The sequence below is a fragment of the Crotalus tigris genome, unplaced genomic scaffold, assembly GCF_016545835.1.
Source record: "Crotalus tigris isolate CLP2741 ecotype Arizona unplaced genomic scaffold, ASM1654583v1 scf7180000019483.1746242, whole genome shotgun sequence".
In the NCBI taxonomy this organism is placed as follows: Eukaryota; Metazoa; Chordata; class Lepidosauria; order Squamata; family Viperidae; genus Crotalus; species Crotalus tigris.
This window is the reverse complement of record NW_024097562.1, coordinates 330,821-344,662: the sequence shown is the minus strand read 5'-3', so window position 1 is coordinate 344,662 and position 13,842 is coordinate 330,821. Positions and strand designations below refer to the sequence as shown.

The 13,842-nt window shown below is 40.1% G+C and overlaps 1 protein-coding gene across 1 annotated transcript in view; it reads right to left on the bottom strand.

The window, feature by feature from the left end:
- CORIN (corin, serine peptidase) overlaps nt 1-13,842 on the bottom strand; it is a 114,733-nt gene that overhangs the window by 54,081 nt on the left and 46,810 nt on the right. The window contains exon 5 of the mRNA XM_039362892.1: nt 4,685-4,866. Coding sequence (XP_039218826.1) covers nt 4,685-4,866 — 182 coding nt within the window. The remainder of the gene's footprint in view (nt 1-4,684; nt 4,867-13,842) is intronic.

Below are 13,842 nucleotides of genomic sequence, written 5' to 3'. Positions count from 1 at the left end.
CTTGAACACCATTGGCATTGACAAATTCGCCATTAGTCAATTGCAAAAGGTGACCTTACTAGGAACTGCTTCCATCCTGCAGCGATATCTGTAATACCATCAAACTTCCATATCTGCCTATCCCAAGTCCTTCATAAGGACTCGATAGGTAGACAAAAATGCCAAATCCAGTCTGAACATCTGGCTGACTGTGCGATGATCATCATCATCAATAATAATAATAATAATAATAATAATAATAATAATAATAATTTATTAAAGAAGACAAGAAGAGAGCATCTTCACTGTTAAAGACAATACAGACAACTCAATAAACTGTTATTTCTCTGAGATCTCCAAGCTTCAGTAGCTCTGATATGCAGTACATAGGGGCACTTACTCCCTGTTGAAGTCTGATTCATTTATAGCAGGGTCTTCAAACTTGGCAACTTTAACACTTGTGGACTTCAACTCCCAGAATTCCTCAGCCAGTCAGGGCTGGCTGAGGAGTTCTGGGAGTTGAAGTCCACAAGTCTTAAAGTTGCCAAGTTTGAAGACCCCTGATTTATAGCTTCTTTCTTAGTAAAATTCTGGAGAGTTTATAACTAGCGGATGGGAATACAAGTAGTCTAGTTTCTGTAGCTAAGTGAAACAGTACTTAAGTTTAAGTCTTGCCCTATTTTACGACCTTTTTGCCACCGTTGTTAAGTGAATCACTATTAGTAACATGGCCATTAAGTGACTCTGGCTTTCCCATTGCTTTTGCTTGCCAGAATGTGGCAAAAGGCCATGACCTCGGGACACTGACCTCGGGATACTGCAACCGTCATACATACGAGTAAATTGCTAAGCATCCCAATCCTGATCACATGACTGTGAGGAGGTTGCAATAGTGGTCATAAAGCGTTTTTTTTCCAGTGCTGTTGTAACTTCAGTCATTAAACAAATGGGTTATAAGTCAAGAACTACCCGTAACCAACATAATGTATCAGTGAATCTTTATGGTGTGGGAAGGGTATTTAGGATGGAATGAAGAGATGCTTGAATAAGGCGGTAGGGCAGTGATGGCGAACCTTTTAGAGACCGAGTGACCAAAAACCGCCCCGCCCCCCAGCCCTCTCGCGCTCTGCCCTTGCCCCACCCACCTGCAGGGCCATTTACTGCCTCCACGGCCCGCTGCAGATCGCCCAGGCAGCCTTGCAATGCCATAGCAGCCACGCCCTCCACCCGCACCCCGCAGCAGCATCTGCACACGATGGGGCGCAAGGGCGGAATCTTGTTGCCCGGCTGCCATGTCCTTGGCTACGCTGCTCCGCATGGGCCATGCCTGGGGGAGATTCTCCTCTGGGGGGAGCTGGTGGTGAGGAGGGGCTGTGGGGGGAAGCGGGGCTGGGGCAATGGCACACATGCCCACAGAGAGGGCTCCGAGTGCCGCCTCTGGCACGTGTGCCATAAATTCTCCATCACTGCGGTAGGGCATCCATAGGAGTCAATCTGTCAAAATGGCAGGTGTGAATCCCCAATTTACTGGCCTCCCATGGGTGCCCCTGAAAAGTGAGCATACTAAGATATTAATATTTATAATGTATGGATATGTGAGCGTGACAGGAGTGTGGCTCTAGTCCTCTCCACTTTGGATTCTGTCTACCAACTACTGGTATTTCTCCATTGCTGCTACAAGAAAGCAGAAGGGACCCATCCTTGCGCTCAATGGAGAAAAGTTTTCTAATTCAGTGAATGGCGTTTTATTTAAATTAATTTTCATTAATTTATAGTATACTTCTTTTAAGAGAGGAGGAAGAAGGACAAGAGTCCATTGAATGTTTTCTCATCTTTTTAAATACACGATGTTATACTCTCTTGAGCATCATCTCTAAAAGCTGTGTGAAAGAGCTTCTGTGAAAAAGAGATTTCATCATCTGAAGATACAGAAACACAAGCTCTCACATTTTTCAAATGAGGCTTCGGACTTTTAAAATACCTTCAGTGTCACGCAAAGACAGAGATGTTAATACAAACAAGTATAGTCTCTCTGAGACACAAAAGCTTTATTCTAGTGACCTTTTTAGATGGGGAAGAAATGGAGGTAGTGACAGATTTTATCTTCTTGGGTCCAAGATCACCACAGATGGGGACTGCAGCCAAGAAATTAAAAGACGCTTGCTCCTGGGGAGGAAAGCTATGGCAAATCTAGACAGCATACTAAAAAGCAGAGACATCACCCTGCCAACAAAAGTGTGTATAGTCAAGGCCATGGTTTTCCCAGTTGCAATGTATGGCTGGGAAAGTTGGACCATAAGAAAGGCTGAGCGCAAAAAATTGAGACCTTTGAACTCTGGTGCTGGAGAAGACTCCTGCGAGTCCCCTGGACTGCAAGGCAATCAAACCGGTCAGTCCTAGAGGAGATCAACCCTGATTGCTCTTTAGAAGGCCAGATCCTGAAGTTGAAGCTCAAGTACTTTGGCCACCTAATGAGAAGGAAGGACTCCCTGGAGAACAGCCTAATGCTGGGAAAGATGGAGGGCAATAGAAGAAGGGGACGACAGAGAAGGAGGTGGCTGGATGGAGTCACTGAAGCAGGAGGCGTGAGCTTCAAGGGACTCCAGAAGATGGCAGAGGACAGGAAGGCCTGGAGGAACGTGGTCCATGGGGTCACGATGGGTCGGACACGACTTCACAACTAACGTCATGTATGTATGTATGTATGTAAGTCCCCTGGACTGCAAGGCGATCAAACCGGTCAGTCCTAGAGGAGATCAACCCCGACTACTCTTTAGAAGGCCAGATCCTGAAGTTGAAACTCAAGTACTTTGGCCACCTAATGAGAAGGAAGGACTCACTGGAGAAGAGCCTAATGCTGGGAAAGATGGAGGGCAAGAGAAGAAGGGGACGACAGAGAATGAGGTGGCTGGATGGAGTCACTGAAGCAGTAGGTGTGAACTTAAATGGAGTCCAGAAGATGGTAGAGGACAGGAAAGCCTGAAGGAATGTTGTCCATGGGGTTGCGATGGGTCGGACACGACTTCGCAACTAAAAACAACAAAATTCATTTTATTGAGGCTAATTTGGCAAAAAATGCATTGACTGAACCACAAAATATTTACATATTTATCCACCTTTAAGATCCAGTTCATATACAATACAAAAGGAATCTCTTGCAGATGCCAGGATTTTGTGCTCCTCTCTGTTAAATTTTGGCTAAGTTCATGCAAGGTATTCATCATACTAAACTATATAGTTTTGCTTAGCTGTGGTTTATTGAATAAATCACAATTTATGGTGACTCAGTCATAATAACCATAATGCCACTGTGCTAACCTAATGTGAAACATAATTGTGACTTGGCACAATAAGTGAATCAAAGGGTAACAGTATTGTGATTGGTTTGAGCTATAAAAGGGATGAACCCAGCCATTCTGTAAATAGTGTTTTATGCTTTAGATCAGTGCTTGTGTTGGTCCAAACAAGATTTCTGCTTTAACCTTCAATCAGATAAATGCCAAAGAACGGAATATTAGATGATCATTTCTTTCAACAGGAATCCCAAACAATAACTTACAGTTAAGAAGAGTTCTTCTGCTGAACATATCATGACCTTCTCCATTCTTTTGGGTGAAAGATTGAAGGTGAACTCACCCCATGCCTCTTATAGGACACATCACCTCGTGTCTTTCTTCACAAAGACCTTTTACAAACTGGCACGTAGCCAAGATATCCTGTGATGAACTTAGTAGCCCCTCCTACTGACTTGTTAACATGAGATTCACTAAATAGCTAAAACTACATTAACCATAAGCCATCTCTTAAGGAGACAGCGCTTAACCCTATAAATGCCAAACATTCTAACATACAGATCTATATATTACGTTGATCCAGGACAGTGCTTCTGAACCTTGGGTGCTTGAAGATGTGTAGACTGCAACTCCCAGAATTCCATAGCCAACCAAGCATCCAAGGTTCAGAAGCACTGTTTTAGATGATACATGAACCAGTCTATTAAATCAGTTTCACCTTCAAGTCAGGCTGTGTTTGGCATCATGTGAGGAAGGTTTGGCATTGCCTTTTTCCTGAGTGTCTTTTAATTTTGCATTTTTTCCTCCCGGCTTGGATTTTCCCCAACCAACTACTACGTAATATTGATCTGTTTAGCTTCTGAAACATCCTGGATCTCAAAAGCTACCAGCCAACAGTGCTTCTGATGTCCCAGATTTAACCTTATGTGAATTTCAGTACTTGATCCACACCTTGAGTACTGACATGATAAATGATATCTGTCTGGCATTTAGTTTTGATTATGAGTTAAATCAGGGGTCTTCAAACTTGGCCCTTTTATGACTTGTGGACTTCAACTCCCAGAATTCCTCAGCCAGGCACGCTGACTGAGGAATTCTGGGAGTTGAAGTCCACAAGTCATAAAAGGGCCAAGGTTGAAGACCCCTGAGTTAGATGTATTTCAGTTTGTACCTTTAACAAATTAAAAAGACTAGGTGTTGGGTCTCTTTTGCTTAACACCCCAGCAGTAGTTTCTGTTCCTGTTTTAGCAAATAACTGCTTGGTGAACACTTGCCTATTTCTTTCTATTAGATTGCTAAACATTTCACATTACTTTTCCTCCCTGAAAATATATTTAAATTTTCATAAACATATATCACATCACAGCTTTACTTTGGTTCAAAAGCACACTTTTAAAAAAAGAGAAACTTACATCCTTTCCATTTTTCCCCTTGGGGGGAGAAGCAGACCTTGGTGATATTGTTATTTTTAGTTTTGTTATGGAACTGGGAACAGGCGAGGAACTCTGGCCAAGAAGAATTGACCACTGCAAGGACTGGTTCACATCCTTTCTTTGCAGCCTCACAAAATGATCTACAAGGCAGAAGTCCATGACTACAAAGGAAAAGAAAATAAAAGGTTATGTGTTTTTTGATACCTACATTTGTTTTAACTTTTAAATGTGACAGAAGTATATAATTTTTAGTTTGGAGTTTCTCAACTTTGGCAACCTTAAGATACGTGGGCTTCAACTTCTATAATTCCTCAGCCACACATCTTAAAATTATTATTATTATTCCATTCCTCCCTATACGCCACCTACATAATGCTAGACCAGGGGTAGGCAACCTTGGCTCTTTTATGACTCGTGGACTTCAACTCCCAGAATTCCTGAGCCAGCATGGCTCAGCTTGGAAACTCTCCCTTTTCCCTCAGCATGGCTGGCTCAGGAATTCTGGGAGTTGAAGTCCACGAGTCATAAAAGAGCCAAGGTTGCCTACCTCTGTGCTAGGCCATTCATATATTAATGTTTAAAAAAATGCAACCAAAGACAACAATAAGGGCAACAAACGAAAGCCTGAATATAACTGCACATCAGGGAAGGATAACAAAATCCCTGTTTACCTTGGAGATAAACTGTATTAACACACTATTCAAATCAGACAATTTTGAAAAGCTAAGAAAAAAACAAAAAGATCAGAACACATCCTCCAGCAGGTAGTACCCAGGCCTCCACATTCAACCCTAAGTGTGTGTGTGTGTGTGTGTGTGTGTGTATGTATATGTGTATGTGTATGTATATATATATATATATATATATATATATATATATATATATATATATATATATATATATATATATATATATATATATTCTTCTACTGGATTTGTTTTAATGTTACAAGATGACTCCTTCTCATAATTCTGCTCAAAATGCAAGTCCACCCTGTCAGGGTTCTTATAAATTGAATTACAGGATCAAAAGGCTTCCTGAAAACTTTCTCATAGGTGTTTTTCAGCAGATGTCATGTGCCTACTGACACAGGAAACATGATTTAAACATAAAAGTCAACTATCAACTAAAAAAACACTACCTATAAATAATTGTCACTTTTGAAACTCCAGAATAAGAAGACAGAACGTAAAACAAAGATTCAATACATTATCTTGGCTTTCCTCAGTTGTGTTGTTGTAACAAGGCTTCATTGATAGCACAAATCTTCTCAGATTCAAAAAACAGGCAATAGCTTTGCTTCCCAGGAAATTATCAGTACCCCGTTGCAGATAAAGGAAAGATGAATGAATCAAACAAACTATCCTATTGATTATTGGATGTTCAGCAGGCTGCAGTTCATAATCCACATCCCCTTAAATGAGAGATGTCTCTGTAATTTAGCAGATATCTCTGTTCGTTTCTTTACTGGATACAAAGAGCAGAAATCTATTGAAAGAGGCTAAAGAACTAGGTTTCTATTCCCCACTGAGATGTTCAGTCCAATAACTTCTGGATCACCATTTAGATCACCCCAGGAAATTAGACGAATCCAGATAACTGAAGTATGGAAGTTCCTATTTCGGTAGAAATAAGTATTTATATCGAGGAATTTCTGCTAGGATTTTAAAATTTCTATTTTCCATCTCATGTTCTTTAAATATATAAGTTATGGAACTGAGTTTAATTTTAGCCTTTATCTGTATTTCAGATAAAGGCCTTTGTGTGGCCTATAATAATTTGAAATATCTCCAATATCTTTCCTGAGATTCTGGTAAAGTGTGCCTCATTTGTAGTATTCCAGTGTCACCTTGTGATCTGTCTGGAGCACTGGATTCATCAGGGAGGGGGATTTTTCATCTTTAATTTGCAAGTTGCTCTATAATGTGATCTGGGCAGCTGTGTTATTTTTTTTCCCCAACATTAAATGATGCTTTTTATATTTAAACAGTTTCTTTTGTAATAAACAGTTTGTTTTCATTATCCCTTGTGAGATTTGTTTACTAAATCTAGTTGTGTCATTCTGTTGAAAGAAAAATCAGGTCCAGTTCCAAGCTGGGATTGAGATGCTGGAAATAAAATGGAGACTGCTTAGCAAAGAAGGTTCTTGTTTATTGATGAGCAGAACCAGCAACAGCATGCAGTTCTGGGACAGCTGACAAAATGGAGTTGAGAGTGGGTGGGTTTTTATACCTTCTGACCGAGACGCTAGAGGGGGTTGTATCAATGGTGGTCAGTTAATCCTATTATGTCCTAAAGGTCATGCCTTTTCTTAGAATTTGGATGGGGGAATGCAAATTCTTAATCCCATCCGCTGTGGGGGCTGAAAGTGTTTTGTGTATGAATAGATTGGCCGAGTCTTTCTGAATATCCATTCAAAATCTCCTAACGACTGGCTTTTTTGCTTGAGGCTTTTTTCATGTAGGAAGACTGGGGCTGCTTTCTGCCTTTGTTAAGATTTTTTTTTTCTCCATTTAGGGGAAATATTCTATCCTGCCTTGGAACTTCACGGTCTCCAAAGAATCATGGTGCTACAAATTGTCCTCAATGTACGACCACAACTGAGCCCAAAATTTCTGTTGCTAAGTGAGACAGTTGTTAAGTGAGCTTTGGCCTATATTACAAACGTTCTGGCCACACCCGTTAAGAGAATCCCTGCAGTTGTTAAGTTAGTAACAGGGCTGTTAAGTGAATCTGCCTTCCCCATTGAGTTTGCTTGTAGAAGGTCGCAAAAAGGGATCACATGAACTGTCATAAATACCGGCCAGTTGCCAAGCATCCTAATTTTGATCATGTGACCATGGGGATGCTACAATGGTTGTAAGTGTGAAAAACAGTTATAAGTCACTTTTTTCAGTAACGTTGTAACTTCAGTCACTAAATGAACTGTTGTAAGTCAAGGACTATCTGTATTTCATGTATTCAGTGTCCTAATCTATAAAGCACATTATTTATCCTCAATGGTTGGAATATCCTGAATATAGGTGATGAAAATTTTAGTGATCTTGCTATTGTGGTCATGTCTGATGCCATAGCATGTATGGGGGTGAGGGAAATAGAGCAACCTAATTAGATTATTTGTTCTCAGGGATTTAAAGAATCCAATGGAATCCCAGAGGGCTTTCCTATTAGCTAAAGCTGGTGATTACATGTTCTTGATATTATTGTGGAATATCATGGAAGATTTGAGACCATCCATACATTCGTTCCTCAGAGTTCTCTTGGATTCTGTGAAGTCCAAATTCCCTCCACTCAAAGACTGGTAAAAAAAGACTGTTTTTAAAACATATCTACCACCAAGAAGAATCATATTGGATCGAGGGGTCCAGTTCACTGCCAAATTTTGGAGGGAGTTCATGAAACTGATCAGACCCACCCAGGGTCTCAGCTTAGCTTTTCATCTGACTATGAATGGAGCTGCTGAACGAGCGAATGCAATAGTAGAGCAATACCTAATATGCTATGTTAACTATCGGCAAACTAATTGAGCAGATCTCCTGCCTTTTGCTGAAGTGGTATACAACAATACTGTGCACAGCAGTACTGGACTTACTCCTTTTAAAGTATTTATAGGCAGGGAATTTGTACCTATGCCTGAATACCCTCAGGAACCCCCCTCCTCACAAACACTAATCACACTGCAAAGCGCTTGGACAAACGTCAAACATGCCTTAGCAAAAGCCACAAAAGATTCAAAAGGAGCAAGCAGTAAGAGGCGATCCCCCCCAGAAACTATTTCACATAAGAGAGAAAGTCTATCTCTCAACCAAATATTTAAGATTAAAACTGCCTTGTAAAAAGCTGGGACCTAAATTTATCGGTCCTTTCCCCATTGTAAAGATTATTAACCCTGTCACGGTTGAGCTAAAACTCCCATGACTATTGGGAAAACTATATCCAGTTTTTCATTGCAGTTTTCTGAAATCAGTTATAGAATCAACAATAAGACCAATACCTCATTACACCCATTATGAAATAAAACAAATTCTTGACTCCAGACTGTATAAAGGGAAATTACTTTCATTGGGTAGCATAATTTATAGCATAATAGAGGGGAAGGGAATGTTACATTTAGTTACATTGAATCTCTAGAGAAAAAATTAGAGTTGGTTTTTACTTTTCATTAGTCAGAACCTTGATAGTTACACAATATGGTCTTTATATTCCAACAGTCTTAAAATAGCAAAATAAGTAAACATAAAATCAGCTGTTAAAGTCCTGTGTTATTTAGTTCTGCCAGCTCCCAATGGAACAAAGGTGGTTTTTTTTTTCTTTAATTTCTTGCCAAGAGATCATTTGCACAAAACTGAAGAAATACATTACTCCATTTTGTTGCTTGCTATTCCGGCTTCAAACTCCAGAGAAATACCATCATAATATGAAAGAACGTCTCAGAAACAAGCTACCTGTTCCAAATTTTACAATACTGCTTCAAAATCTAGAGCGTGCTTCATAGAAAGTGTTTCCCAAATTGATTTTGCTTTTGAGTGAGACTAAGCTATCTGAATTAATAATTTGTTTTGCTTTGTTTAATCTCAGTTGGGCGGTCAACTGCCTTTCCATCTTTTCACAAAGATAGAAAAATGCCAGGTGACAGGGAGCAGGAATCAGCAGCTGGTGATACCCAAACATGAACATAAGGATATTGACCACTCTCAGCCGTTCTCTCAATTCAGGCAATCTGAGGGCATTCCTTCATAATGATCCTCCAAAGTTGAAGCTGATTATAGGTAGTGCTTGATTTACAACAGTTCATTTAGGGACGATTCAGTTACAATGACATTGAAAAAAGTGACTTAGGACCGTTTTTCACACTTATGATCATTGCAGAATCCCCATGATCATGCAATCAAAAATCGGTTGCTTGGCAACTGACTCATATTTATGACGGTGGCAGTGTCCTGGGGTCATACGATCACCATCTAGGACCTTCTGACAAGCAGAGTAAATTCAGAAGCCAAATTCTCTTAACAACCAAGTCACAAATTTAACAACTGCAATGATTCACGTAACAGCTGTGACAAGGTGGATTGTAAAATGGACAAAACTCACTTAACAAATGTCTCGCTTAGCAACAGAAATGTTGGGCTCAGTTGTGGTCATAAGTCATAGACTACATTCAATAATAGTCCATTGAATGTGAAAATGGCAGTTGCCGACAAGAGATTTGGTCTGGAAGTGGAGAGTTACATATTCTCTACCTCAGTGTTTCCCAAACTTGACAATTTTAAGGCATGAGGACTTCAACTCCCAGAATTCCACAGCCAGCAACGCTGGCTGTGGAATTCTGGGAGTTGAAGTCCACATGCCTTAAAATTGCCAAGTTTGGGAAACACTGCTCTACCTTATCCCAGAGAAGGCTCAGGAAGTAGAGTTGCAAGGGTGTGCCATGACTTTTTTCCCTGACTAGGATTTAAATGTGCATATCTGAAATATGGGAATAAAAAGCTGAGAAAGGAACCCTTGGTCAGCTCTAGCGTAGACATAGACATACAAGGAGTTTTGTTGTTGTTTTGCAGCATTATGGAAATAAGTTTGCAAGCATTTTCTCTGGCTTCTGTGTTTTTACTTCCCAGTTAAACCTACATCTGTAGATAGCAGAATAACAGAGTTGGAAGGGACTTTAGAGGTCTTCTACTCCAACCCTTCACCGCTCAAGCAGGAAACCTTGTAACATTTCAGACAAATGATTGTCCAATCTCTTCTTAAAAACCTCCAGTGTTGGAGCACCAACATCTTCTGGAGACAAGTCGTTCCACTAATTAATTGTTCTACCTGTCAAGAAATTTCTTCTTAATTCCTCCTGGTTCTCTCCCTGATTAGTTAGTTAGTTATTTTTCATCCATTGCTTCTTGTTCTACCTATAGGTGCTTTGGAGAATAGGTTGACCCCTCCTGTTTTCTCAGATGATTCTCCATCGATTGCTAATTAGGAGTTAAGCCAAGAGTTTTCTATTTCAGCTAGTAATCAGATACTCAGTTTAGTAGGTACACAGGACGGAATAAAAATTCTGTTAGTACAGTGCCCAGTATGAGATGAATCAGATTAGTTGTACTGTCCAATGACTGGTAGACTAGAACTCCTCATTTTCATGGTATCTTCCAGGATATCCAATAGTAACACCTAGATCAATAGTGGCGAACCTATGGCATGGGTGCCAGAGGCGGCACTCGGAGCCCCCTTTGTGGCACACGTGCCATTGCCCCAGCCTTACCTCCCCCCGCGACCCCCTCTCCAGCAGCCTCACTGAAAGTGACTCGCCAAGCATGGCCCACACGGAGCAGCGCAGCCAAGGACATGGCAGCAGGACAGCATAGACAAGACTCTGCCCTCACATCCCATCATGCAGTTGATGTTGCAGGGCGCGGGCGGAAGGTGTGGCTGCCATAGCACTGCTGGGCTGCCTGGGCGATCTGCAGTGGGCCCTGGAGATGAGTGGTCCTGTGGGCAGGTGGGGTAGGGAGGCAGAGCGGGGGCAGGGCAGGGGGGTAGAGCGGGGACGGGGCCAGTTTTTGGGCACTCGGTCTCTAAAAGGTTCACCATCACTGACCTAGATGGTCAATCTCAAGAGAATATCAGGACAGTAGATTAGACTACCGTGTCGGAAGATGGCAATGGAAAATCTCTTCCAAACTATTGCTTCATGTGTGTCCATAACACCATCAAGCTTGACAAAGGAAAAAAAATATCTTATTTCCACAAGAAACACATCAATAATAACAACATAATAAACCTAAAGAATTAAATTACTCATACTAATGTATGCTTTGATTTTTGTAGGTCAATTAATTCTTGACAATTATAGTTAGAAGCAATATTTTTTCTGCAGACTCCCATATCTGGAAACCAGTTCTCCATTTGACATACAATGCTTCCTTGACAGCAGCCCTTATCACTCAACTTCTCCTCTTTATCTGACACATATCCTAATTCCCAGGCACTTTAAGAAGCTTTTTATAACGTTAATGTTGATGTGGTCCTCATTTGTCACTTCAACACCATTTTTTAACAACTTTAAATCATGGTTCTGATATTTCACAGGACAAGTCGTGGGAGTCTCCTTTATTTTAAAACATTATGTTTTTACTATTTACATTTAATTACTGAAATAAAAAAGTAATCCTTTGATTAATTCTGAATGTGTATAGACTTGTTACATGATTATTAACATGGTGGTTAAGCTTAATTCTTTGGAGTGTGGTCAATATATCATTTAAGAAAAATCTGATTTTTTTAATCAGTTTAGCAGATGTTCTTACAATTTTTCATATGCTACACATCAATCTTTCCCAATATAATATGCTCCATGTATATAAATATGATCATAATTCCAAGAATTCTAGACTCCTTTGACTGTTAATTGTTAGGAATTTTGTAAGATGGTCCCAAAACATCTATGGACCATCATGCTAAGGAAACTTCCTACTGTCAATTATGATCATAATTCTGCTTCATTGCTTGATCTCAGTTTGAAATGCTTCTAGCCTAATTTTCTAAAACAATGATAAATGTAAGTCTTAATGCATGTTAGACTTACTAAAATCATTTTTCATTTCTGCCAGAAAGCATAAATACATACCAAAATTATGAGATGGAAGAATGGGATTGTCTGTGATATACATTCTCTAACATTCGATTAGAGTCACAGTTAACTATTTGCATTCTGAATATTATAGTCAATCAGCAGATAAACCGTAATATCAAATCAGACATAAAATATTTTATCAACCAGTTTTTTAAAAGTTATGAACTATCCCAACTTTTGCCCATGAGATTTAGAAGAAAAAATACGTTCAGGTCAAATTTGCTTAATCTTCAATATTTCGTTTTCTAACTCAAATTCTGGTATCTGAAGAGTACGGTATCCACACATTTTTAAACAATGAAATTCATTTTTTAAAAAAATAGGTTACTGTATTTATAAAAGAATTAACTTTGTCTGGCCAGTAAAAAAAGTTGAAATTTGCTGATTTCTATACTGGAGCATAAAAATTGTGAAGAAGGAGATGGCAGATAAGATTCCAGCCTTTCTTTTGCTCCATTGCTTCAATCTTAAATATCATATTTTACAGACCTGATAGGGGCCATAGGGGAGGAAGGATACAAAACGAAGGAAAGAAATAGAGGGTGTTACTGCTGCTACTTCCTCAGTTGTCACTTCAAATTTAGCTATTGTTCTATCAGTGGTGGCCCCTTCTTCTTCTCCTCAGAGAGATACTGTATTTTTTGCTACGACTGAGATGAGATGAGACCCCCATGGGGCTTAAACTCTTTGCTGTTGCAGCAGAAACAAGACGTGTGTGTGTGTGTGTGTGTGTGTGTGTGCGCGCGTCTCTCCCGCCTGCCAATAATAATAATAATAATAATAATAATAATAATAATAATAATAATAATAATAATTGGAAGGGACCTTGGAGGTCTTCTAGTCCAACCACCTGCTCAGGCAGGAAACCCTATCTCTTCTTAAAAACGTCCAGTGTTGGAGCATCCACAACTTCTGGAGGCAGGTTGTTCCACTGGTTAATTGTTCTGACTGTTGGGAAATTTCTCCTTAGCGCTAGGTTGCTTCTCTCCTTGATTAGTTTCCATTGCTTCTTGTCCTGCCTTCAGGCACTTTGGAGAATAGCTTGACTCCCTCTTCTTTGTGGCAGCCCCTGAGATATTGGAACGCTGTTATCATGTCCCCCCTCGTCCTTCTCTTCATTAGACTAGACATTCCCAATTCCAGCAGCCGTTCCTTATATGTTTTAGCCTCCAGTCCCCTAATCATCTTTGTTGCTCTTCTCTGTGCTCTTTCTAGAATTTTCACAGCTTGGGGCCCAGAGAGTTTTAACTTAACTTGGCTTAACTTTTATATATATCAGTGGTTCTCAACCTTTCTAATGCCGTGACCCCATAATACAGTTCCCCATGTTGTGGTGACCCCCAAGTGGGTGTGGCCACCAATAAGAGGGAGGACAGCTAGGGAAAAGGGGAAAAAATGGCGGACAGCGTGGTTTGGCGACCCCCGTGAAATGGTCATTCGACCCCAAATGGGGTCCCGACCCACAGGTTGAGAACCACTGATATATATATATATATATATATATATATATATA